Source organism: Mastigoproctus giganteus, chromosome 6, assembly GCF_048544385.1.
Source record: "Mastigoproctus giganteus isolate SK-2022 chromosome 6, ASM4854438v1, whole genome shotgun sequence".
In the NCBI taxonomy this organism is placed as follows: Eukaryota; Metazoa; Arthropoda; class Arachnida; order Uropygi; family Thelyphonidae; genus Mastigoproctus; species Mastigoproctus giganteus.
The window spans coordinates 139,073,993-139,101,037 of NC_143580.1; the positions used below are offsets into that span (position 1 = coordinate 139,073,993).

The 27,045-nt window shown below is 35.6% G+C and overlaps 1 protein-coding gene across 2 annotated transcripts in view; it reads left to right on the forward strand.

Annotated features, from left to right (window-relative positions):
- Positions 1–27,045, forward strand: part of Tbce (Tubulin-binding cofactor E) — a 270,639-nt gene that overhangs the window by 175,513 nt on the left and 68,081 nt on the right. For both annotated transcript variants that reach the window (XM_090375351.1, XM_090375353.1), the window contains exons 10-11: positions 1,947–2,096; positions 23,306–23,459. In XM_090375351.1, coding sequence (XP_090231477.1) covers positions 1,947–2,096; positions 23,306–23,459 — 304 coding nt within the window. The remainder of the gene's footprint in view (positions 1–1,946; positions 2,097–23,305; positions 23,460–27,045) is intronic.

Below are 27,045 nucleotides of genomic sequence, written 5' to 3' on the forward strand. Positions count from 1 at the left end.
GTTTTCTTTTATTTCCTCTCCAAAATCCTGGTAGGATACAATCATCCAGTAAATCCACAAAAGCGTTTCTACTGTTTGAGTGACCAATCCACAAGGTCCAGTCAATATGTGAAAAGTTAATCTCCCCCATTATAAGATATTTTGTTTTACTGGCCCACTTTATATGTCAGTACAGTTTTTCATTATACCCATCAAAATTATTTGGCCTGTAACACATTCTGTCATTTTTGTATTTCCAGTGCTTTTGCTGGCCACCCCCCCATTGTAAGACATTTTCTTATAATAGCACTTCTTAACTAAAAGCATGTTGCCCGTCTTTTATGTATGCATTGTACTCCCCGTATTCTGACTGTCATGTATCTCAGCGACACCACGTCTCTGATATCCCCACAATGTCAGCATTTGATGACTTAACCAGCACTTCAAATTCATCAAATTTATTTATTATGTCCTAGCATTGATGTATATGCACCTATTTTTATTTTTAGTAACCCTAACACAGCCCATCTATTACCTGTTCCATGAGGATCCCCAGCTGGTCTTGAAATTCCCGACACCATGCTTTCCAGGCTGCTGTCTGTTTCAATAGAAGCAGCTGAAAATCACTTTCATATTTGCCTGTGACAACTGTTAATCTATTAGTCTCTGTATCCTTCCCTAGGCTAGCAATTTTCCAACCCATCCAACACTGCCTTGATAGCATCAGCAAATATTATTGCATATCTTTTGTTTTAAGTGTATCTCATCCTGTTCTTGAAGGAGTCATCATAATCAGTAGTCTAACAGACAACCCAAACAGAAATCTACTGATAAAAAAAATCTTAAGTAAGCTGAAGTTTGAAAGCATACTCTATATAATGCTGTCTTTGTTTTAATATAATATGTTTATGTTTCAGTGAAGTTTATAATGATTTCTTGCAAACTAAAGCATGGACTTTAAAAAAAAAAAAACTGCTTTTTCTGAACAATCTCCTACTTTTCCCTGTTTATTATGAAAAAAGCTTGTGTTTTCTGCTTGTTTTGGTCCAGATGTTTCCTGTTTTTCTCCTGCTTGCAGTTGCCTATTCTCCAGCATTTCAAAAGTCTAAAGTTGACAGCTGTAAAGCAGTATTCTTTAGATGTGAGTTGATGATATCGGTAATCTTCTAGTAAAGAAACTTTGGTTGCAGCGATCTTAGTATATTCATATGTCATTTATTTAAAGTTCTTTATTTCAGCTAAGGAGGAGTTTTTTTTTTGGGGGGGGGGGTTCTTGAAAGATGGCTTGTTCTACAAGAAACCTGCTACACTTCGGGTTTCTTGGTTTGTGGCAACTGAACAATAATGGCCCTCATATTGAGAGCCATAAATGTTCAGGATCATTTGTCACAAAATTGGCTAAGATATTATCATGTAATGATTTCAAACATTGGCATATGTTTTCAGGAACTTTTCTTCTTAGTGTAAAACAAATTGACATGATAAAATAAGATATTTTCCAAGATTATTAGTGGAAATATTCTTAGGAAACATTTAAATGTGTCAAACTTTTGAGCACCACATAGATAAACAAAATTATTAACATATTCCAATTTTTGGTTATTTAGTTTCTGCTCTAAGTTTTTTCTTCTCTCACCCTCTGCTTTTATAACTTTTATTTTTGTATAACTAGTTTTCCTAGCCAAATTGTCTACAACATATATAATTTATTCAGTGGTTCTTGATCTTGTATTTAGCTACTTATCACAAATTATGATCAGCATACAATAATGGTAAACTTTTTACGTCTCCTTAAACTTTGTCAGTAACTTACAATATTTGATTAAATTAAAATTATAAAAATAGGTAATGACAAGGTGCAGACCTGCCAAATGACTCCAAATTTAACTGTAAACTATTTTGCATTGCTTTCTTCAGCCATCATCAGGTAATTTTTAATTTTTTTTTTTTTTTTTCCCCTACACTAGTGGAGAGATATTTCTGAGTTGAACAGGCTTCCTTTACTTGAGAAACTTAAAATTTCCAACAATCCTATCATGAAAATAGAATCAGAAAAAACAACTTTTCAGATGATTGTTTCTAGGATTGGAACCCTTCTATATTTGAATCACAGTAAGGTGAGTTTAGAATATTTATAGCAGAATATTATGGTGATTTGTAATCTAACCTTAATGTATCTAACACAAATATAAGAAGTTACATTGATGACTTAAGGCTATACATGTACACCATAAAAAAAAATACAGACGTTTCACATTTAAACCAGAAGTGCACCCCAATTGCCTTGTGCATTTGACCTTTTTCATAGCCCAAGGCCCAGTTCAGGTTCAGAGTTTGTTAATATTGCATCCACTCCCATTTATACCTAAACTAATCCATACACCCTTTTAATACCAAATTTCTTTACTGAATTTATCTAAATTGATAGTATGTCATGTTCACAGCAGCCATTCAGTTCATCTCTCAGAAAGATTATTAGTTTTCATTTTATTTGATTTAATGTGTCATTTTTGTTGCCATGTGATGTGCTAGACCATAATGCTATGCCTCAAATAATGTTAAAAATATGTTAATTGTTGATGGATACAAAATGAAGTTTCATTTTATGTTGAAAGATGACATAAAATGCCATCTTTCAGCAGGAAACCTGTTCATAGGAAACCTGTGAACAGATCTGTATGATAAAACTGTCACCAACAGTTATTTGAATCATAACCATGCAAGAGACAGAGATATGAGCTTGATTGGACAAATTATTTATAATTCTGTTAAAAAGTAAAAGCAGGATGATGTCCTGCTTTTTTATTTTTTTTTTTGGGGGGGGGGAGTTCCTTGTATATCAGCTTCAGTGGACACCTGTCGGTGTCCACTGAAGCTGATATACAAGGAACTTCAAGGGAAAAACACACACACTAGCTAATGGCAGTATTAATTGTAGTTGAATGGGGCCATAGAAGCATGAAAATCATTTACTGCCCATGGATTCTTATAATTGTTGAGCCTTTTATGCTAGAAATAACAGTGGAAAGAACTTAATATTTTCCTGTGAGAAAAGATAGAAATTTAGTAGTCATGCAAACTTGAAGGTTCTATTGACATAAATGTTTTATGTGAATAGAACCTTCGAGTATAGACTAATTTTTTTTTTCTTTAGCTACTTACCAGCCATAGGCTTCAAAATGACCATTTTCTATCATTAGTTTGTTTGTTTTGTTTTTTTATTGAATAGTAAAAATTTAAATTGGCATGTTGCAGCTTTTTCAGCATTACAAGATGAATGCTAAAAATTGAAATTGTTCTGTGCACCTGACATTATTCATGCAAATTTTAAGAAAGTTATTCTCTTGATGAACTTGAAGTCTGCTCCGATAATGCTAAAGGCTGCCAATTCTGTTTAGGCCAAGCATGGTGGTGTCAGACTTATGGCCTTAGGTTTTAACAGAAAAATATCATGTACAGACAGAAATAAGACTGTTTATATTTGGTTTTCCATTAATGAACAAAGATGTGACAAATAAATGTTTCATGGAAGACTGTATATTAAACCAGAAAAATGAGAAAGCTTGTAAGTTTGTATATTTCCTAGCAGGTAATTATACTGATGAGCAAGAAACTTTATCTCCTGAAATGTGGGCAGGAATGACAAGCATGTGGAAGTTATTTATATAATTCATTCTACTCACATGATCCCAACATTAATGTTTCCGATGTACTAAAGCAGTTTTAAATCCACACTAAAATTGTCATAGAAACTTCCAATCAGGAACCCAACTTTAAAATAAAAAACACAACTAAGAAAATTTGAAATTTTAATTTATTGAAGAGAATATGAAAATTACAAACAGAAACAATTACAAGATTTTATTTCATTACAGTTATAACTCTTGAACCTAAAACTGTTAGTAAAAATATAAAAATTTGCATTTTCAAGAGAAAACATGAAAGATATAAGCAGTGTTTTGTGTGTAAGCCTCCACATGTTGGCCTCCTCATGCACTGTAGCTAACACTAAATGAACTGGGATGCATTTAGGCAAGTTGTAAAACCACTATATCTGTACAGACTTGGACATCCCCCTTAAATCACACATTCACTTTTACTTACATTATTACTAGCTCTGATTTTTACCTGTGCATTTACTAGAGGAACTGTTTATTCTTAGGGGAAGGTGGGCAGTTGTTAAGATGCACGATGATTATTAGTACGAATCATACTGAGTAAACAAGTTAAACTATTGTAGTGGTACTCAGGATATTGTTGTCTCAAAGGTTGATTCCAAACCCTTTGTGAGTTGGAGTTACCTTTGAAAAGCTGTCAGCTAGTTAATCATATTGAAAAATGTCCAGATGTAAGAAAAATTGCATTTATGTTGGTAGCATGTTTTGCATCCATGTGTTTATATGATTGAAATGTTCAAATAAATGAAATAAAATAAAAATAAATTGCACTTTTAAAATTCATCTTGCTTTGGTTCAATTGTCATTCTGTAAGCTGAATTAACAGTTTTTTATTGACTGTGCAATGCAAATCTTTGATTAATATGCAACTTTAATGTGAAGGTATTACTATTGTTTTATTTTATAGATATTCAGCCCACTGGATGATTAAGCTTGGATATAGTTAGGTCTATAACATGAACAACCTGAGCATTTTTGGGTTTAATATAACAGAATATTGATTTGACATATGATTTGGCAGTACAGCTGCTCATATTTTTTAACTTATTAGGTAGTAATTAATGAATCAGATGGTGGATCTCAGTCACTGATTTATAGAATGACTTCACTATGTTTAACAGAGTTTCTCTTGCAAGGGTACAGAAGACTAAATGATGGCCATTAGTGAAGCATAAAGAATAAACCTGCAGCCTACTTGTATCTATAACAGATTTATGAAAAAAGATGGATGAAAAAAGGTGGTTGATGACTACAGGTGGATCAAGAATCAGAGTTAATCAGTTGGTACACAGTTCATTCCATCCCCCTCCCCTCAGGTAGCAGTGCTTTGTTACTAAGGCTGAGGTTAATGTTATTAACAAATCACATAACTGTGGTGGTGAACTTTGAGTTCCTACAAGAATAGTTCTACAAAATAGAGAATCACATAACATATTGCATTGCTGTAAACTCTCCAGATTTATTACAGAAAATCTCTTTTTTACCTGATTTGACCCATTTGCATCTCACCATCAATGTATTTGGTGACAAAAAGTTTCTCTGTCTTTATGCAAATACTCAGTTTTTCTCTGTATTTTTCTTTTCATTAAAAAAAAAGTAAAACTACATTAAAATTTCAAATTAAAGAAAAAATTACAAATTTCTCTTTTTATTCGCATTGATGAATTGGTCATTGTGCTTGCCACTCTACATTACAAAACAGAAATGTGGGATAATTGCTTTGTTTTTCATAATTTGCTGCTAGTGCTACATTGTATTTGTGTGGCATGAAGCTAATTAACATTGTCTTTTAGTAAGATGCCCAAGAAATACAATATAAAATTCAGAACACATATATGCAAGATTTTCAATGTATTCTAAAAATTAAAATCTGAAAAGGGTAATATATTTGCCTTTTGTACTGTATATAGATGGTTTGATTTTTTTTTTTTTTTTTTCAATTTCATCGTTGAGAACACAATGTAATCAGACATTTGCAAACAAATAAGCGTAAAGACAGCATGCTGTTCATAGGAAGAATGTAAAAATAGATGTAGAATTTTGTAGTTTCATAGAAAAGTGAATTTATGTATGGTGGTCCTTTGTCAGGGATCTGACAAGTGCACAAGCAAGCATGAAATATAACAAATTCCAAGTGATACTTGGTGTTTTAATAATTCCTCCCAGAAGTTCTGAGTGTCAGAGAATATTAATCAGGCAAAAAAAAATGGATTCAGATCTTCTCTCTTTTTGGTAAAGCTTTGGAAATGATCTTGACTGCCAAGTCTGAACAGCAGTGCCATTATTGTAAACCAGCAGTACCTTAAGTCATAATTATTAACTTTACTATGTAAACAAAACTTTGATATAACATTCCTGAAGAGGTGCAAAGTCTGCAACAGTATTTTTATCAAAGAAATCGTAATCAGTTGATTGTTAACAGACAATCCAAACAGAAATCCACAGAAATAAAAATCATAGGTGAGTTAATGTTTTGAAGCAAAACATTAACTCACTGACAAAATATGTATTTTGTTACAGCATCCTTGTGCTTTTTCCAAAATTCCTTTTTTTTTTTTTTTTTTTTTTTTCAATGGACTCCTGTTTTTTTGCAAAAAAAACCTCCCAATTTTTGCATGTTTTACTCCAGCAATAAACTGCTTGATTCCCAGCTTTTTGAAAGTCAAAAGTTTGCAGATATGCATATTAGATTAACAAAGGATGTGGGCAGGGATGTATTGGATTAGCTTTCTTCTAGAGATCACAACAAATGAGAGAGTGCTTTAGTCAATTCTAATATCATAAAGCATAAGTTTTATAATATGGCTGCTAAAGGAAATTGAGCCATTCAAAGTGATACCTAAGTGAGTAATGCTGCTGTAAAAAATTAATAAGTGTTCTTTGTTTCAGATATACACTATCCTCTAGTAAGGACATTTCACCCCTGGAAATAATGATTTATTCCATAAATCACATTGGCTGGTACTATCATTTAAAATAAGTAGATGGAAAAGAATGAATAAGAAGAGAACCCCGATCCCTTAACAAGAAGTGTGATAGTAGGTTGTCACATAGCAGTAATATACATTTTACATATAACAGAAAGATTGGGGTATGCAAATCAACTGTTGGAAGCACTTAAGCCAACTCAAGACAAAAGGTAACATGAACATTAATCCCAAGACAGGTAGACTGCTATTAATGTGACCCCCAGAGCATATTGAAAGTTAAAACAAATTAGAGGAAATTGCAAAGGTGCTGCCCATTATGAACTGATGCAAGAAACAGTTGACAGAACTAGGATAAGTTTAGAACTAACAGCCATCAGAAGAACACTTCATAGAAAGGGATATTGTGATTGCACAGTTAAATAAATAAATTTTCTGTTTATACTCCGGCACGACAACCAAGTCAGTAGAGTTTACAATAAATCGTCAATACAAATATTTATCGTATTTAGTAGTCACGGGCTTGAACCCCGGTCCACTCAAGGAACGCGTGCTATGCACTGTCGCTCCTGACCACTGGGCTACGTCAGTTACTCATGGTTACTCATTATGGTTTCACCAAGATTGTATTTCACCAACAATGAAGTTCACTGGTGATAGAATGACTGTATGGGATTGCTTTACATGGCTTGGAATTGATCCAGCTCCAGTTGATTCAGAATTTGTATCAGCATGACAATGTTCTGTGTTACAAAGCATGGGCAGTATAACAGTGTGAGAAGAATAATGTGGTGAGTCTGCCATTTGTGGCCCATAGCCTAAATCTGAATCCAACTAAACACCATTGGGATATTTTTGAACAGTTGACAATCAGAATAAGGTATTCTAGTTCAGGAAAAGAACTAGCCGCAACTTAACAAGAGGAGCGGACCAGGATTCAAGTCTCCATTTAGCAAAAAACTAAGATGTTCAAGGTTTAGACAAGAATGTTCGTGTCGGGTTAACTTTGTGGTACAGGGAAAAAAAATTTTGATTATAAATTGTCAGGATACAGAGTCTGAGACTTACATAAGCACAAGTTACCCTGTTATCAAGTTTTTCAGGGGCTGGGCATGCTTAGGTGTATTATGATAAGTCTTTGTATATGTTAACCTGTAAAGAAAAAGAATGAATCACAGTGCTCCATTGGATAAGAATGGTATAGCTGTTTATGTTCTTGTAAAAATTTCTGAGAAACCGAATAAATATTTTGGATCTACATGTACACTCTACATTTATACGTGAAGAGATGTGATTAGTGGATGTCTGTTGTAAGTTAAATGACTTTATAGTAAGAGAAAGGAAGGAAGAAGAAAAATTGTTATAGATAAAAGCAAAGGCCTGGGCTGATGAAATCTATCCAATTACATTAAAAGAAACTACAAAAGAGGTAGTTAAAATTTTAGCTGTAATAATGAAAGCATACTTAGATTCAGGGAAATACCTATAGATTGGTGAATGAAAATGTATCCCATTCACATGTGATTCAAAGGGTGAAATAGGTGACTACAGACCTGTCAGTTTAACTTTTGTGCCAGGGAAAATAATGTAATCATAAGTTAAAGAAGTTCTGCAAGATTATCTTGATAAGAGTTCAGTCATAAGGAAATCACAGCATGGGTTTGTTAAAGGGAAATCACACCTCACAAATCTAATTAGCTACTATGAGGTTGTCACAAAGGAAATGGATGCACAGAATGGAATTTCCTTTGCGAAAATGGAAAAATTTCAGTGAAGCCTTTGATACTGTACCACATATGTGATTGTTGTATAAACTGGAGCAGTGTGGCATTAGGAAGAAGATACTACTATGTATGAAGGGAGTTAAGTGGTACAAAACGAAGAGTGGTTATAAATGGCCATCGGTTTTTTTTTTTTATTTTATTTTATTAATAGCAAGATACACAACAGGTAACCATTAACAGTGTATCTGAGATCAGATCAATAAACATAATAACAATAATATGAAATCCAACAGGACGATAAACATTGATATAGATTCAAACAATAAAAGCATATGTACAAAAGAGGATTGTATTAAGTTAAGTTACCGGTAAAACAAGTAATAATTAATCCGTTAGAGAATAGAAAAATAATATAACAAATAATAAGCTACAATAATTAGATGTGAGCTAATAATTAATGTCACTTTGCAGTTTAAGAGAAGAGGCAAACTTGTGGATGGAGTTCATCAGTGATTGGGAGTTGTCAAAGAAGTCAATGAGAGAGTCATTTGCTGATTTGCTGATTCTGTTCAGTGGACTGAACTTCATAAAGTCCGTGTTGGCAGAGTCAAGGCGAAACGGTGTAAGGTTCCTGACTTGTCTACAGGGAGCACTGAAGTTTATTTTACTCAGGATATCAGATGCTTCATAAATTCCAGTGATTACTTTGGCTAGAAGGGTGATGTCAGCAGTAACTCTTCTAGTGCACAGAGGCCTCAGATGAAAGTAATCACACATCGATTCATAATACACTGAGTGATAGAATAGAGGATTGCGGTACGTAAGGTAACGGACAAAATTTTTTTGGACTGCTTCAATTTTGTTAGTTAAAGTCTTTGTGTGAGGATTCCAGATGGGTGAACTGAATTCAAGGATTGGCAGAACAATAGTTTTATAAAGGATAACCGCATATCTGTAGTTTTTGAACTTGTATGTGTTCCGTTTTATGAATCCCAGTGTTTTGAATGCTTTGCTGGTGATTTTAAGGACATGGGCATCGAATTTAGCACTGCTGGAAAAGAGAATCCCCAAGTCGTTAACTTGGTCACACCTTTCGATGATCACAGAGTTAATACTATACTCCGTATTCATTAGTTGTGGAGATCTGCAAGATGAGAAAGAGATTACTTTGCACTTCGAGGGGTTAGCAGACAAGCCATTCAGAGATAGCCACAGAGAGAATTTATTGAGAGCACATTGAAGCTGTTGAGAATCGGTAATCTCCTTCACTGCTGAGTAGATCTTAAGATCATCTGCATAGAGAGCAACTTGAACATTGGAGGTGTAGATGAAAGAAGGAAGATCATTTACGAAAACAATGAAGTTTCGGAAACAACAACATTTACGAAAACAATTTCATAAATAAATGTGATTATTGGAGTTCCACAGGGGTTAGTGTTGGTCCCTTACTGTCTTTAATATTTATTAAAGATATACACAACCTGTAAAGGGATTAGTGTACAGAATTGCATTAGAAGTACAAAATGATGAAAGAAAGCAAGTTTATATACCATCTGCCAAAATAAAAAAAAACAAGGAAACAATTAGAGAAAATGTACATTTTCTTTTTTAGTTTTTTAAGTTTATTCAAACTACCCACTTTCACAAAAACATTCCATTCCATTTCATACTCACAATGGAAGATTGTTTCAACAATCAGTTACTCTCTGATTGAAAGCAAATTTTCACACATCTATCCTAAAACATTCCATTTTCAATTGAAATTAATGTCCCCTTACATGCATCATCCAGAAAGAGTAAGGATGGCATCAGTAATTAGTTTACTGAATCCATTTAAGATACTAAAATTCTGATTGAAGTGTTTAACCATCCCCTAAACTCTTCAGTCATATCTTTCTGCTATGACACCTTGCAGGTGTCCTAGCTTCCAGACACTGCAATATACAAGACTCAAGTCTTTCTTAGTAAGATTACTTTTTATGTCCCTGATTAGTGTTGATGAGGCTTGAAAGGATAATGAAAGGATCTCTATTACAGAAGATTTAGGAGAAGTCCGGTTGGCCTGCCTCCCTAAAATCCACTCGTGCACACCTTCTCGATGGTAATCCCTGTTAATCACTTAGGTGGCAACGAACATGTAGAGTGGTTCTCTTCAAGACACCTGGTCAGCGTGAAGAGGAAAAGACCAAACCCTCCAGCATATGACAGCACGAGAAAACAAATGGCCCTCAGTCCCCAGCAGCTTTCACTCTCCCTCTTACAGCAGCGAGAGGATCAGAGTGGAAGCAGAGGGTGCTAAGAATCTCTGGGTACGACCAGGCTGCCATGCACGGAAACTGAACTTGGCCTGTTATAACGTAAGATCACTCATCAGTGAAGACAGGATATTAGAGCTGGAAAAGGAATTAGAAAATGTGAATTGGAATATCATCGGTTTGGCTGAAACAAGAAGAAGAAATGAATCACTTATAAGTTTATCAAGTGGAAATCTGCTGTACACCAATGGAAACAGTGAAAGGAGTGAAGGTGGAGTTGGGTTTCTGGTCCATAAAGATTTTAAAAACAACATTTTGGAATTCAAAAGTACATCACCAAGGGTGTCACGACTAATACTCAAGATTTCTAAGGGGTACACGCTAATGATTATAATGATTTATGCACCAACATCGAGCCATGATGGTGAAGAGGTTGAAGAAATGTACACCGAAATTGAGTCTTCTAGATGAGCAGAAAACCCACTACACTATTATTATGGGGGACTTCAATGCTAAGGTTGGAAAAAGACAAAACAGCGCAGAAAGGGGAACTATAGGAAATTTTGGAATTGGTGAAAGAAATGAAAGAGGTGAAAGACTTGTGGAATTTGCAGAATCTCAAGGATTGTCAGTAATGAACACTTTTTTTCAAGAAAAGGGTGAACAGAAAGTGGACATGGAAGAGTCCAAATGGATTAACTACTAATGAAATTGACTTCATCCTCACTAACAGAAGATGTATTGTGAATGATTTTACCGTCCTGAATAAGGTAAATATTGGAAGTGATCACAGAATGGTAAGATGTACACTTGATATAGATGTAGGAAAGGAAAAAACTGACTCGAGTAAATAATACAAAGGTCTTTGAGATAACAGAGAAGGAGAAAAAGCAGTATGTATTGGAACTTAAGAACAAGTTTGAGCTTCTGCAAACTGCTCAGGACCAAGATATCGACGAGGAATATTACAACTTTCTGAAAGTGATAAAGCCCAAGAAACCTATAGGGAAAAAGAAATCCAAAGAAGAAAAAATTAGTCAAGAAACACTTGTCATGATGAACTGAAGACGACAAATGAAGAGCAAGAAAAACACTGACAGGGAGAGAATTGAGTATACTGAGTTATGCCATTAGAAAGAGACTCAGAGAGGACATAAGAAGAATTAACACAAGAAAAGTAGAACAAGCATTAAGGGAAAACAAAGGATTTAAATCAGCAGCCATGAGCAGTAATACAGAAAGACAAATGATACTGAAACTGAAGAATAGCGATGGTGTGCTTATAAACAGCAGAGAAGGCATAATTCAAATAGAAGAAGACTACTATAGAGAATTATACAAGGAGCGAGGGAATGATGCCAGCAGTGGGGAAGATGGATTGCAAAGTAGCAACACATACGACATACCTGATATTCTTCCTGATGAGGTAGAACATGTATTGAAGAAAATGAAGAATCGGAAAGCCCCGGGGGAAGATGAAGTTACTGTAGAATTGTTAAAATTGGGAGGAAGAGACATAACACAAAAACTGGCAAGGCTCTTCACAAAGTGCATTAGAAAAGGTGTGATGCCTAAGTAGTGGAATAATGCAATCATAGTCTTGCTGCATAAGAAAGGAGATAAATCAGAAATTGGAAATTATAGACCAATTAGCTTGTTATCCCACATCTACAAGTTGTTCACAAGGGTCATTACTAACAGATTAGAAAGAATACTTGATGAGAATCAACAGAAAGAGCAAGCTGGCTTTAGGACAGGATTCGCAACTATGGATCACCTTCACGTAATATCACAGCTAATGGAGAAAGCAAATGAATATAAAACACCATTATGCCTGGCATTTGTGGATTATGAAAAGGCATTTGACTCCATACAGCATAAGGCAATGTTTCGGGCACTGGAAAGACAAGGCATAGATACCCCATATATTATGATTTTGAAGAAAATATATGAGAGTGCTACCTCCTTTATTAGACTAGACAAAGACAGTAGCAAATTTAAAATCGAGAAAGGAGTTCGACAAGGAGACACAATATCTCCGAAGCTGTTTACTGCTGCCCTTGAGGAAGCTTCCAGAAGATTAGACTGGTCGCAGAAAGGAGTCAATGTGAACGGAGAGTACCTAAACCATTTACGATTTGCAGATGACATTGTGGTCATAAGCCACGATCCCAAAGAATTAGAGGAAAATCTTAATCAGTTATGCAGAGTTAGTAAGGATTTTGGACTAAAGATGAATATGGCTAAAACAAAAGTAATGATGAACAAGTATGCCACGGAAAGGGAAATAATGATTGAAGGAGCAGTAATTGAAAAGGTGGAGTCATATACTTATCTGGGACAAGTTATTAGCTGTAATAATGATAAATGGCTGGAGGTCAAGAGAAGAATTAATTTTGGATGGATAGCATTCAGGAAATATAGTCACATACTGAAGAGCAATATCCCAGTTTGTCTGAAATGTAAAATAATGAATCAATGTATACTCCCCACTATGACTTATGGAAGTGAAACTTGGGCACTCACCAAAAGAATGGAAGAAAAGCTGAGAACTACACAGCGAAGAATGGAACGAATTATATTGGGAATCAGACTGTTAGATAAGAAGAGAAACACATGGATTAGGCAGCAAACTCAAGTAAAGGACATACTTATCAAAACTAAAGAACTAAAATGGTCTTGGGCAGGACACATAGCTCGAAGACATGATGACAGATGGACCCAACAGGAGCTAGAAGAAAACCTGGAAGACAAAGGCGGAGATGAATAGATGAAATTCATGAGTTTTTTGGGTAGTAAATGGATGGCCAGTGCTCAAAACAGAAGGAACTGGAAAGTTGCTGGAGAGGCCTTCATCCTGCAGTGGATTGAAAATGGCTGATGATGATGACGTGCTCATTAGTATCCTGTTTTGTGAGGTTAAGCATGGCTCCATATGTTCAGTTGACACCAAGAAAAGAAAGTGTAACTGTTGCTCTGTCCCAGGAAGGGCTTTCTACGCATGCTATCGCTAATAAAATAGGCTGCCACCAATCAACAGTATCCCTGTGCTGAAACTAAAACGTGAAACCGGTGATGTGAAGAGAAGACCTGGAACAGGTCATAAGAGAGCGACTACACCTTCCCAAGATCGATATTTGAAATGGCTATGCCTTCGTAATCACCATGCTAGAGCTCCTGATCTAAAACTGGACTTTGAGATGGCCTCTGGTGCTGAAATAAGTGCACGAACTATCCAAAGGTGGCTTTTGGAATGTGGTCTGAATGCCTATCGGCCCAAGAAGAAGCCTTTGTTGACCCAACAAATGAGGAAGAAATGACTTGCTTGGGCTAAAATGCATGTTTCATGGACAAATCAGCAATGGGACACCGTCATCTTTTCTGACGAATCAAAATTCAACCTGCATGGCTCAGATGGGAAGCAATATGTCAGAAGACGAAAACCGGAGGCATACCATCCTGACTGCATAACACCGATTGTAAAGTTCCCTGCCGGTCAGATGGTCTGGGATGCATAACAAGAAAAGGGATGGGGCAAATTAAGTTTATTAACGGAATGGTGAATGTAGAAACTTACACTGCTATCTTGGAGGAGTGCCCAAAACCCATTATTAGGGATCACACAGATGTCCAAAACTTCATTTTTCATCAGGGCTCAGCACCTTGCCACACAGCAAAATTGGTAAGTTTTATGCTTTTAGATTTAACGATGAGTTTGTGTTCTTGTCTCACAAGGCTTAAAACATACTTACACCAATGTTTTCCCTCGTTTTTCTCCCTTAAAGTACAGTCATACCTCAGGAATGCTGGCATTAGTGTTGGACTGGCCCAGCAACAGTACAGATTTGAACCCTATTGAAAATTTCTGGTACATAATATCGTCTAAAATTGCTCAGAAGAAGCCAACAAGTAAGATTCAGCTGCAAGAGAGCATTGTAAGGGTGTAGTACCACGAAATTGGGCAACTGTATATATCCAGAAGTTGATTAACTCTATGCCAGATCGTTGCAAGGCTGTAATTGCAGCTCAAGGAGGAACAACAAAATATCGAGGACTTATTTCGCTGATTTACAGTACATAATACTATTACATTAACTTGTCATTTCAATTTGTACATGGTTGTCATGATTGCCATTTGCATGATTTCTCATATTTCCATTAATTATGCATTTTACCCTTTGGGAAGATATTCATGTCAATTAGGTATATCAGGTGGAGTCTTTATTGGATTTCATTCACAGAGATATATATCCCATCTAACAAATGCACATCGAACATTTCTACAAAACACATTATTTGCAAAATTCACAAGTGATGCTGTTTTTTTGTCCGCACTGTGGTTGCCATGTGAAGAATGCACAGAAGCTTGTTATGCAGTGATCATTTCTATAATTTTTACTCTGCATTATGCAAAACTTTTTGTATGATTTGGTGTTATATATAAGGTCAAATAATATTTATAAACATGGTATTGTTTATTCCAAATCATCTTAGTATATACAAAAGCCCTTCTAACTATATTGCCTTGCAAAGCAACACAATCACTTGCATGTACACCAATGCTAGAATTGGTGTACATGCACCAATGCTGGCAGGGAACAAAATGATTTTGTAATAACTGAGAGTGAAGTGGAGGAGAAATTATTGAAGTTAAACATAAGAAATGCAACTGGATTGGATGAGAACTACCCAGTTATATTAAAGGAGGCAGCAAAGGAAGTAAGCAAACCCTTAGCCATAATTATGAGAGCTTCCTTGGACTCAGGTTAGGTCTCTGTGGACTAGAGATCTACAAATGTGACCCCAATTCACAAAGGGGATCTAAGGGCGACACACTTAATTAGAGACCTGTTAGTTTAACTTCTCTCCTGGGGAAATTAATGGAAGCACTGGTTAAAGAAGCACTACAGGATCATCTAGACAAATCTGCAGTTATAGTTCAGACACAGCACAGATTTGTTGGGCGTGTCCGTAGCCAGGTGGGAAGGAGCAGCAGCAGTACGTAGCACACGCTTCTTGATTAGACTGGGATTCGAGCCCATCACCACCAAATACGGAGGATGCGGAAAGGTCAAGGGAAGGACCACCGCATATTCCCGGAGCAATATGGCCTTAGTTGCTAATGCTCCTAAAAACCAAATAACAAACAAACAAACAAACAGGTTTGTTAAGGGGTAGTCTTGTCTGACCAATTTCATTCAATACTACAATGAGGTCACAAAGAAACTGGACGCAAAAACTTATTATTATATTATATACTTGAATTTCAGGAAAGCTTTTGATACTGTTGCACATGGAAAACTACTGTACAAATTGGAGCAATATGGCAATAAGTTGCTGCTATGGATAAAGGGATGGTTGAGTGGGAGACGACAGAGAGTGGAAATAAATGGACACTCCTCTATGTGGACTAATGTTATTAGTGGAATCCCCTGGGGTTCAGTGCTGGGCCCATTGTTGTTTTGTGTATTTATCAATGATATCGATGAAGGCATATCAGGCTTAATGTCCAAGTCTGCAGATGATACAAAAGTTGGCAGAGTTATTATTGACAGTAAAGACATTATGCTACTGCAGCAGAATCTAGAAAGTTAGGCAGATGGGCCGAGAAGTGGCAACTGATATTTAACATTTACAAATGCAAAGTACTGCATATGGGTAGCAGTAACCCAAGAGAAATGTACCAAGTGTGTGGTACTACACTCAGGGAAGTGGAGAATGAAAAAGACCTGGGGCAGTCAGATATGAAGTTCTCTGAGCTGTGCAGAGGAGCTGCCAGAGCAGGTCATGGAGTCTTGTCAATAATATATAGAAATTTTGCTAGCAGTGATAAGGAAGTGATTATCCCCTTGTATAAAGTAATGGTCAGGCCACACCTTGAATTCTGCATACAGTTCTGGAGCCTCATTTTACAAAAGATGTAGGGTTCCTGGAACGAGCACAGAGAAAGGCAATGAGATTAGTGAGTGGGACAATGGGTTGCTCTTACCAAGAAAGGTTAAGTTCTGCAAATTGCAGTGTCTGGAGATTAGGCACCTGCGAGGTGATCTGATTGTGGTGTATAAGGCCTTGAACGGTTTGAGCAATCTCAGTGCTAATGGGATTCTTCCTCTTGTCCAGATTAATCGTCTGAGGGAACATATATTTAAATTGAGGAAAGACAGTTGTAGAATAGATTTGCAGAAATTTGCCTTTAGCCAGTGGATGGTTGATTGCTGAAACAAACTTCCATCTGTTGTTGTGGAAGTTGATAGCTTAAATAAATTTAAGTCTGAACTAGACAAACATTTGGAGTGATCAGATGGGTGGAATGGGAGGATTTTTTTTTTTTTGGCTGATGCTGTATATAAGCTTGCCTTCTTGCATCATATGCCTCAACTAATGTTGATGCAAATGCATTGGCATGTTTTGACTGACTGACAGTGGTCAACTTGTAAACTGTCATTGCCAATACTAGAAGCCTCTTGGATGTTATTGAAAAAATATGCAGATATGTAATGTTTTGAAGTTAGGTGTTCAGGGTTTGTAAGTTTCCTTTTACAGAAAGAGTATTTCTATACTGCACTGCATATAAAGAACCATATCTATTGTATCATACTCCACAAGCAAAGTTCCACCCTTCACAATTTGAGAAATTCTGTTCTATGCAATTTCATGTGCCAAATAAATAATAGTAATTAAAATGATAATTACTTAATTTAATTATCATTTTAATTGAATCATCATTGAACCTCCCCCTTGACCATCATTGAACTTTTCCCTTGTTCAATGATGGTCTAAGCAAACAGATCTGTTTAACAAAAAAAAATTCATATATATATATATATATGATAAGTTAAAATTGTTCGTGTACAAGGCATTCACCACAAGTTGCTCATGTGAATGTTTGTTGGTATCACTCATACTGCAGATTAACCTATTGCCAATCATGAAATCAGGGAAAAAATACCTGAAAGGTGTTTTTTCACTCTGTTTCCATGGGTTACTCCTGCATGAACAGAAAGGTTTTAGTGCTAAAAAAAGCTAAAAGAAACATGAAGGTCAAAATGGGTTTATCTAATGAAGATTTATCATTTCGTGGAGGGGTGTATAAGGCCTGCAAACAGTTGAAAGAGCTATGTTACCTCATGAATAAAGAAAATATCCTTTTCTTTAGAGAAATGTAGTTGTGCTGTCACCACAAGTTGAGCAGTGCCAGATTTAGGTAGTCTGGGACACAGTGCACATTAGGGCTTGCAAACCGGTTTTATAAAATCGGTTAAATCGGTTTTCATATTGAGTTGTTAAAACCGAAACCGACCTTCTAAAACCGGATTCGAATATTTTCTTAGTTAGCCCTCGAATATAGTTTTTTGTTACACACATTTTCTTTTGTTTGTTCGTTTGTCTGGATCGTTCAATTGCTTTATGTTTTAAACATGTTTTTTGCTTTATTTTATTTTATTTTTTTTTATTTTATGTTTAGGTACAAATCTCATGGGCAAGTGGCCCAAATCTAAGAGGGGTACCTTTTATCTTCCCACATGTATCATGGCACGATGCAGGTGTACTCATTTACGACTGAGTGAGTCGGAGCGATAGCGTTAAAGAAAATGCTCAACATTTCTCCGTTCCATCTATCTTGTTCGCTAGGCAAGTTATGGAACGCGCCTTATTGACGGTTACCCACTAGAAACAGATTCGCATCAAATCAAATTGCATCAAATTTAAATCGTAGAAAGTTTCTTCCTTCTTTATTCCTATTAAATTTGCGATCAAATGTTCTCCCAAAAGCAGCTTCACCAAATTTAGCTTTTACATAATTTTTGAAAATACAATAGATTTAATTGAGGGAAAAAAAATTTGCAAGTAAATAAATAAAAAATTTCTTTCGTGAAAATTTTGAAACTTGCCTCGTTTAGACTCTTCATTCAGTGCTTGCGGGAGTGACGCATAGCATTTTGCCTTTGTTGTCTTCAATATATATTTTTTAAATTGTCAGTGATATAAATTCCTACTAATTAATATTTATTACTCTTAATATGTCTAAGATGAAATCAAATGTATGGAATTATTTTGCTCGAAAAAGCAAAGATGAAGCACAATGTTCGAAATGTCAGAGGATAATGAAGTCGTCTGGAGGATCTACATCATCTTTGATGTTGCATTTAAAGAAAATGCATCAGATTAACATTAAACAAGATAACAGTGAACCTCCTGTAAAAATGGTAAGAACATTAGAAAACTTGTTAAAAAATCTATGGAAGAAGAGACTTCAAAATTAGCTGCTTTAGATGGATTTTCTTTTAATTCAATTGCCAAGAGTGAGTTTATACAATCAAGCCTTCGCCTTCAGAGAAATAAATACGATAAATTACCACCAGCCTCAGTGAATGGAATTAAAAATATGGTTCTGAATTATTATAAAACTAAGAAAGAAGAACTCATTCAGCATTTCAAAAATTCATTGGTTTTGGGTGCACGGTATTCATTGACTCTAGACGAATATAGGTCTATACAAAATAAAAGGTATATGAATATAAATGTGCATTCAAAAGACAATCATTGGTCGTTAGGTCTTATTGAGATTAATGGTTCACTTGACAGCAGAAGAACTGAGCAAATTGTGAATGGACATTTGAAGGAATTTGGTTTGAACTTGGATGAGGATATTGTTGCCTGCACCACCGATGGAGCAGCAATGATGATTTGGCAAGCAAATTACGCCTAATCATCAACAATGTATGGCCCATTTTATACATCTGTCAGTTATAGATGTACTTTATGAAAAATCAATCAATTATGGTGCCAAAGTCTCTGAGTCTCCCAAAGACAATGAAGAAAATGAAAATAATGAAAGTAGTGATGATGATGAAGAAGTTGAAGAAAGACAGCAAGGCATGCTTTATCAAACCGACTTTACCGATGAGCTCATTTATTTCTTCAATCCAATGGCCAATTTGCACAAAATTTTGCAAGCTTTTTCGAAAATCGCCTACCAAAAATGACACATTACCAAATTTAATGGGAAAGAATATAAACTTATATTAGATTTTCAAGACTAGATGGGATAGCACATTCTATATGATTGAGAGATTTTTGAAATTGAAAAACTGCATTCCAAATGCTCTATGTGTAGTACTGTCAACTGAAGCTGTGTCTGACGATGACTGGAAAACACTTGAATTGCTATGTGAAACTTAACGACCAGTTGAAATGATTCTGAAGGCTATAACCTCAGAAGATACAGACTTACTTAAAGCACTCTTCAATTGCTAAGCTTGATACGGCAGAAAACCCATTTGCTTTAAAGTTTCACCAAAGCCTTTTGCAGCGTTACAGTGCAAGATGAAATCGCCAGACTGTGTCTTTGCTGAGCTATCTACACAACCCCAAAAAGTTTAGGAAAGAAGATTCAGGTTCAAGAACTTTTGATTTTCCAAGTAAGCAAGTTTTGAAAAAGCATGCTGAAGAGATTTATCAGAGATTATTTGCAAAACATTCTGAAGGAGTCTTAGTGTTGAATGAAGAAACTGAAAATAAACGAACTGTTCTTTTATAAGAAAACAAAGACTCGTCTAGTTCCGATGTTGGAGATATACTCACGCGAGAGTATGATAGTGTAATAAAGAGATTAACTGAAGAGCCTTCAAAATATCCGAGTGAATTGGAAATCAGCAAAGAATTTAAACTTTTGGAGGCAACTAGCAGTAGAAGTGAAAAGCTGGAGAAAGTTTATAGGGCACTGCTGACCATTAAACCAAGAAGTGTCCAATCTGAGAGAGTGTTTTCGATCACTGGTCTCTTTAACACAAAAATAAGGTCAAGTCTATCAGGAAAAATGCTTAATATACTGTGATTTTTAAAGGATCATTTTCAGAAAAAAGCTGAACAATAAATAGTAATTTCCCCAAGCTGCTTTTCTTCACATTATTTTTATTTATTTATTATTATTATTATTATAGGGCTTATTATTTTTTTTGTTTACTATACGAGAAGATAGTTTTTATTCAAAGGATTTGAATACAATTTGTAATTTTGTATAATCTCCAGCTGGTTATTTTTTTGGAGCACTTTAATTTTTTTATTTTTTTTTACTATAAGAGGTGATAGATTTTGTTTACAAGATTTGATTACGATTTGTACAATCTACCCAAGATAAAATAAATACCTGTGTTATAAGCTTTTAGTTATTTTCGCTAAGTCTGAGAAAATCGGTTTTAAAACCGGTTTTAAGAGTAAACTTCGGTTAAACTCGGTTTTGAAATTTCTCGGTTTTATGCAAGCCCTAGTGCACATCAGTGATGCACCCACGGTAGAGTCAGCAGATTGTACCCCTTAATGCCGAAATCTGGTACTGTGGCACTTTTTAGCATTAGGCAATTGGTGTCTTTTTTTTGTGAATGTACCTGCTGTCAAAAAAATCCTGGCTACCCTACTGGTACACATAAATACACAAATTATTATATTATTCTAAAACAAAATAGTGTAATTATTTTGTGTTGGTGTTACCAAGAGAGGCTTAAGTTCTGCAAATTGCAGAACTTAAGCCTTTCTTGCAAAGTGGAGGAGAAATTGCTGAAATTGAACATAAAGGCACCTGGGGTGGATGGGATCTATCCAGTTATATTAAAGGAAGTAAGCAAACCCTTAGCCATAATTATGAGCTAAGATAGTATGTAATCAAGTCGCAAAGGACATTAGGGAAACAAAGGCAGATTACGAGAAATCTTTGGCAAACAGTGCAAAAAAAAACATTACAGACTTCTTTTCTTATGTAAACTCTAGAAGGAAGGGGATGAATCATATTGGTCCACTTGACATTGACATTTTGATTATTGATGAACCTGCTCAGGTAGCTGACAAACTGAATGAGTATTTTACATCTACATTCACACATGAGGAGGTCAGAAGCTTATCAAACTCTGGCAGGGAGCTAAATGATTTTGTAATAACTGAGAGCAGTGCGGAGGAGAAATTGTTGAAATTGAACATAAGAAAGGCACCTGGGGTGGATGGGATCTTTCCAGTTATATTAAAGGAAGCAAGCAAACCCTTGTATAAGGCAATACTCAGGGTACTGCCTTATACAAGCCAATACCCTGATTACCTTGAGTACTGTATACAGGTGTGGAGGCTTCATTTTAGAAAAGATGTAGAGCTGCTGGAATGAGTACAGAGAAGGGCAACGAGATTGGTAAGTATAACAAAGGGTTGGTTTTACCAAGAAAGGTTAAGTTCTGTAAATTGAAGTGTATAAGGCCTTGAATGGGTTGATCAATCTCAATGCTAATGAGATTCTTCCTCTTGCTCGGATTACTCACCTGAGAGGACATAAATTCAAATTGAGGAAAGACAATTTTAGAAAAAATGATGTGCAAAGATTTGCCTTTAGCCAGCAGGTGATTGATAGTTGGAACAAACTTCCATCTGTTATAATGGAGGTCAACAACTTAAATAAGTTCAAGGCGGAACTAGACAAACATTTGGAGGGTGAAATGGGAGGCGTTTTTTTTTTTTTTTTTTTTTTTGACTGATGCTATCTAGGCTTGTTTCTTGCATCATATAACTCTCCCATAGAAGCTAATGTTGACAAACAATGCTGTCACAAAGTATAGGTCTAATTGACCCACATCTTTTCCAAAATTTTCCACTTTCCCCAGTGGCTGTTTGATCAGCTTGAAGGCTATTTAGTAAAATGCACCTTAACCCAATGAGGATTATCTTAAATAAAATATGCATTTTATCAATCTGAGCAAAACTTTCTCATTTTTATAGCAAATACACACTGTATAGAAATTTTAAAAAATTATTTAAAATATAAAAAACAAAAATGATTAATTTTTTAAACAGTGATATTTTCATAAAAATAAATAAATAATCTCCCTCCCTTAACGGTCCCAAGTTTCTTTTAGTAGGTAAGCTAATTCCTTTAAGCCCTCATGGGTAGCACAGTTGGTAGGTCACCACCTCTGCACACCAGGTGGAAAAGACCTGATTTCTAATCCCATCAATGATGGGAGAATTTTTATAGGTTTTTTCATAACGTGGCTGGTTTAGTCTGTCTCAGGCAAGGGTTGCGTGGTTTTTTTTACCGGAAACTCAGTTTTTCCATCCAGAATACAGAAAATCAACTTCAGAACACATGCAGTTTACAGACAACATACACGGAGCAACATGGCCTTAGTCACCGATGCTCCTAAAACCCAATAACAGCAACTAATTCCTTTCAGTAGCATTTTCAGATTCAATGATTTCTAATTGAAACTATATACCCTAGGGGCTCACATCTGGTGAATATGGGCTGGGCACACCCAGGGTCCTGATCTGGATATCATTCTTCTCTTTCTTGTTGATTCCCTTCTGCTCTGACTCTCTCTCAAGGTAACTCAGAAATAATTTTTTTTTTTTTTTGGCTAATGCAGCAAAAGCCTCAGGCTTCCTTGCACCATGTGGCTAATGATAATAATAATTAGGATTCTTGAGTTCTATACAGGAGAAAATAGTTCTCAACTTAAAATTAAGACCGAAAGCTCATGCTAAACCAGAAATCTATCTTAAAAGTCTTAATGATTTTCACAAAATGCAAACAAAAATCAGAAAGAATAATGTTTTTCTTGTGACCATAGATAATCCAAAATGAAATAAATACAGATTGCACTTTCTTTGTGAATATCTCTTTGCTTTCATGTAAACAATTAAAAAATGATAAAAAAAACTTTTAAAAATTCGAATAAGTTATTATTATTACTTTTTATTTCCAGATAGCAAACCAAGATCGAAGGGGTGCTGAATTAGATTATTTAAAATTTTACTATAAAGAATGGCTGGACAATGGAGGTAATGTAGATCCTGCATTGAATAAACCAAGTGAAAAATTTTTATTAGAACATCCAAGGTACTTAGATTTATTGAAAGGTAAGAATTATTTAACTGTGTTCTTGAAGTTGTTAAAAAATAGTTAATTTGGTAAAATACAGAATATCACTTTTCTGTGTATGGTTGTATCACAGTTTTTAGAAGTGGTATTTTGATTTTGAAAGTCTCATAAAACATGGCATTTTCTCTCAACCTACAAACATGTACATTAGTAGTCAGCAAAAAGCAGAAAACTTGTGTAAATTTTGTTCAGCCAAGAAGTGAGATAAAATTACTTGTGTATTTCTAAAAAATGCTATCGGATTAACTACTCACCTCTTTTCTTCCATGTTATGCTGCACTGAAATCTGTTAGCAGCTGCATATTTTAAGTTTAAAAGAGCTCCTGTTTGCCATATATCTGACATTGAGGTGGGCGAATTTAAAATGTGGTTTTTCTTCTACTGTCTCCAAGGTCTAAAATGTATGCATATCTTAAATTGATCTCCATTGTTAAACAAATTGAGAAAAAAATTACTTGTGTACTTTTGAAAAAATGCTGTCAGGTTTCTGCTAATGTGCCGTATATGCATTCTTAAAATGCGGTTTCTGCTTCTAATATATATAAGAATGTCAAACAGCACTACAAGTGATGTGCCATTACAAATATAAACATTCAAAAAGCACTGAGATGCTGTGTCATAATACATATGAGCAGTCATTCCAAAATGGGCAATAAATGAATGTTGTAAAAGTTAATGGCATGTGAAATTAACAACTGCTGAATTCTCTCAGCACAACTCTGGCTATTAGTAGCAATGTTTTATTTTTGTTTAAAGGTTAATATGCATTTTTATCTGTTTTTGCTCATTTTAAATTTAGTTTATGTATATGGAATAATTTTTTGATAAAATTGAGTTTTCAGATTTGTGTAAAGCTCAGCCAAAAATTAAGTATTCACTTTTAGCTATAAATTCCAGAATTTTACTTTTCAATTATTTAAGAATTTTCAGGATGTTGTTATTTCTCAACATTCCAAAAAATTATGGCACATTAATTTCTGTTTTAGTCAAATATTTGCATTTTTCTCACCACAAATTAATGAAAATTAATTTGTGCAACTGAAATGGCTCTTTATCTGTTAATCTGGAAAATAAACAGCTCATTTTGCATATGACAGAAGCTGTGTCCTATATTTGGTTTTGTTTTTAATATTTTACAGACTAATATAATTTGGCAGTTTGCATCTCCTCTCTCTCAATGGTTATGTGGTTTCTTAGATGACTTGCAATTACAGCAGAGTGGAGTTTATTGCTTTTTTTGGCAGACTTTGAATAAGTGCCTGTTCTCAGCCCAATGGTCACAGATAGGAGCACACTTGGGACAACTGATAGAGGATGGCCAAAAACCAATTGCTTGAAACACGTCATCACTGGTACAAAATCATGAAACTAGTGCAAAGAAAACCAGTCTAAAAGAGCCCTTTCCTTATTGACAAGCATATTTCTTATCCTGAAAAATAGTTTTACACTAAAACTATATTTTTTCCAGGTCAGACTTGGTTGCTATTTCAGTGGTTATTGAATTGGTCTCTTATTTAGTTGTAGATAGTTTATTCACTACATCTACACAGCTGTTTGAAATTTTTCCTCTTTTTTTTTTTTTTTTTTTTTTGTGTGTGTAACATCCTTGGGGGCACCAAGAACCGAGTAAATTTTATCAGTCATGGAAGTGACGTCATTCATGGTTTCCACCAGAGGTGCTTCCCATGTTCCCACCACTAGTCTGTGCCAAGCACTCACTAGTAGTATGATTAGAGCAAGTGGCGCATTTTTCATGACTGGTAAGATATCTCAAGTTCTAGTGAACCGATTTACAAAATTCAAATGCCACTCATTTGAATTTCGTCGAACTGCATTAGAAAAACACAATGAAACAAAATAAAAAGTGCGACGTACCGTGTACGCACAAAAGATGTTTTATTTTCTTCAAAAACATACTTGGCTTGGAAGAGATTAGTGAAATCTAAGCCAGTAGACTAATTGCCCATTTGATTATAGCCATTTGAATAGTATGGCTGCACCATTACAAATATTTTTCAACAATTTCTTTTTTATTCTTGCATTTTCGTTGCATTAGCATTAGTAGAGGCATTTGATGCAAGAAAACAAGCTTATGCAGCATCAGCCAAAAAAAAAAAAAAAAAAAAACCCACTTCCACTTCACCCCTCTGTTCGTTCAAAATACCTGTCCAGCTGAGCCTTAAACTTATTTAGGCTATCAACCTCCACCACAAGGGATGGAAGTCTGTTCCACCAACCAACCACCCGCTGGCTAAAGGCAAATTTCCGCACGTCTTTCCTCAATTTGAATTTATGCCCTCTCAGGTGATTTTTCTGAGCTAGAGGAAGAATCCCATCAGCATTGAGCATGCTTAAACCATTCAAGGCTTTATACACCTCTATCAGATCACCTCGCTGGTGCCTAGTCTCCAGACACTGTAATTTGCAAAACTTAAGCCTTTCTTCGTAAGAGCACCCCTTTGTTCCATTCACTAATCTTGTTGCCCTTCTCTGTACTCGCTCCAGCAGCTCCACATCCTTGCTGAAATGAGGCCTCCAGACCTGTATACAGTACTCTAGGTGTGGCCTGACCATCGCCTTATACAATGGAATAATCACCTCCTTATCCCTGCTGGAAAAATTCCTGTATATCATTGACAATACTCCATGAGCTACTCTTGCAGCCCGTCTGCACTGCTCAGAGAACTTCATATCTGCCTGCACAACCACCCCCAAGTCCCTTTCATTCTCTACTACTGTCAGTGTTGTACCACAGAGTTGATACGTTGCTCTGGGGTTGCTGTTTCCCATGTGTAGTACTTTACATTTGTCAATGTTAAACTTCATTTGCCACCTCTCAGCCCATCTGCTCAACCTTTCCAGATCCTGTTGCAGCAGCATAGTGTCAGTAGTGTCCTTGACAACCCTGCCAACCTTTGTATCGTCTGCAAACTTGGACATTAAGCCCGATATACCATCATCAATATCATTTATAAATACAGAAAACAATAATGGACCCAACACTGAGCCCTGAGGGACTCCACTAATAACATCAGTCCACGATGAGCAGTGTCCATTGATTACCACTCTCTGTCTTCTCCCCCTCAACCACCCCTTTATCCATAGCAGCAATTTGCCTCCAATGTCACACTGCTCCAATTTGTGTAGCAGTCTTCCATGTGCAACAGTATCAAAAGCCTTTCTAAGATCCAAGTATATAATATCAAAGTTATTCCCTGCATCCAGTTCTTTTGTGACTGCATCATAGTATCCAATCAAGTTGGTCAGGCAAGACTTCCCCTTAACAAAACCATGCTGTGTCTGAGCTATAACTGAAGTCTTGTCTAAATGATCCTGCAGTGCTTCTTTAACCAGTGCCTCCATTAATTTTCCTGGAACAGAAGTTAAGCTCACAGGTCTATAATTACTTGTCAGCCTTTGATCCTCCTTTGTGAATTGGGGTCACATTTGCACATTTCCAGTCTATGGGTACCTCCCCTGAGTCCAAGGAAGCTCTCATAATTATGGCTAAGGGTTTGCTTACTTCCTTTGCTGCCTCCTTTAATATAACTGGATAGATCCCAT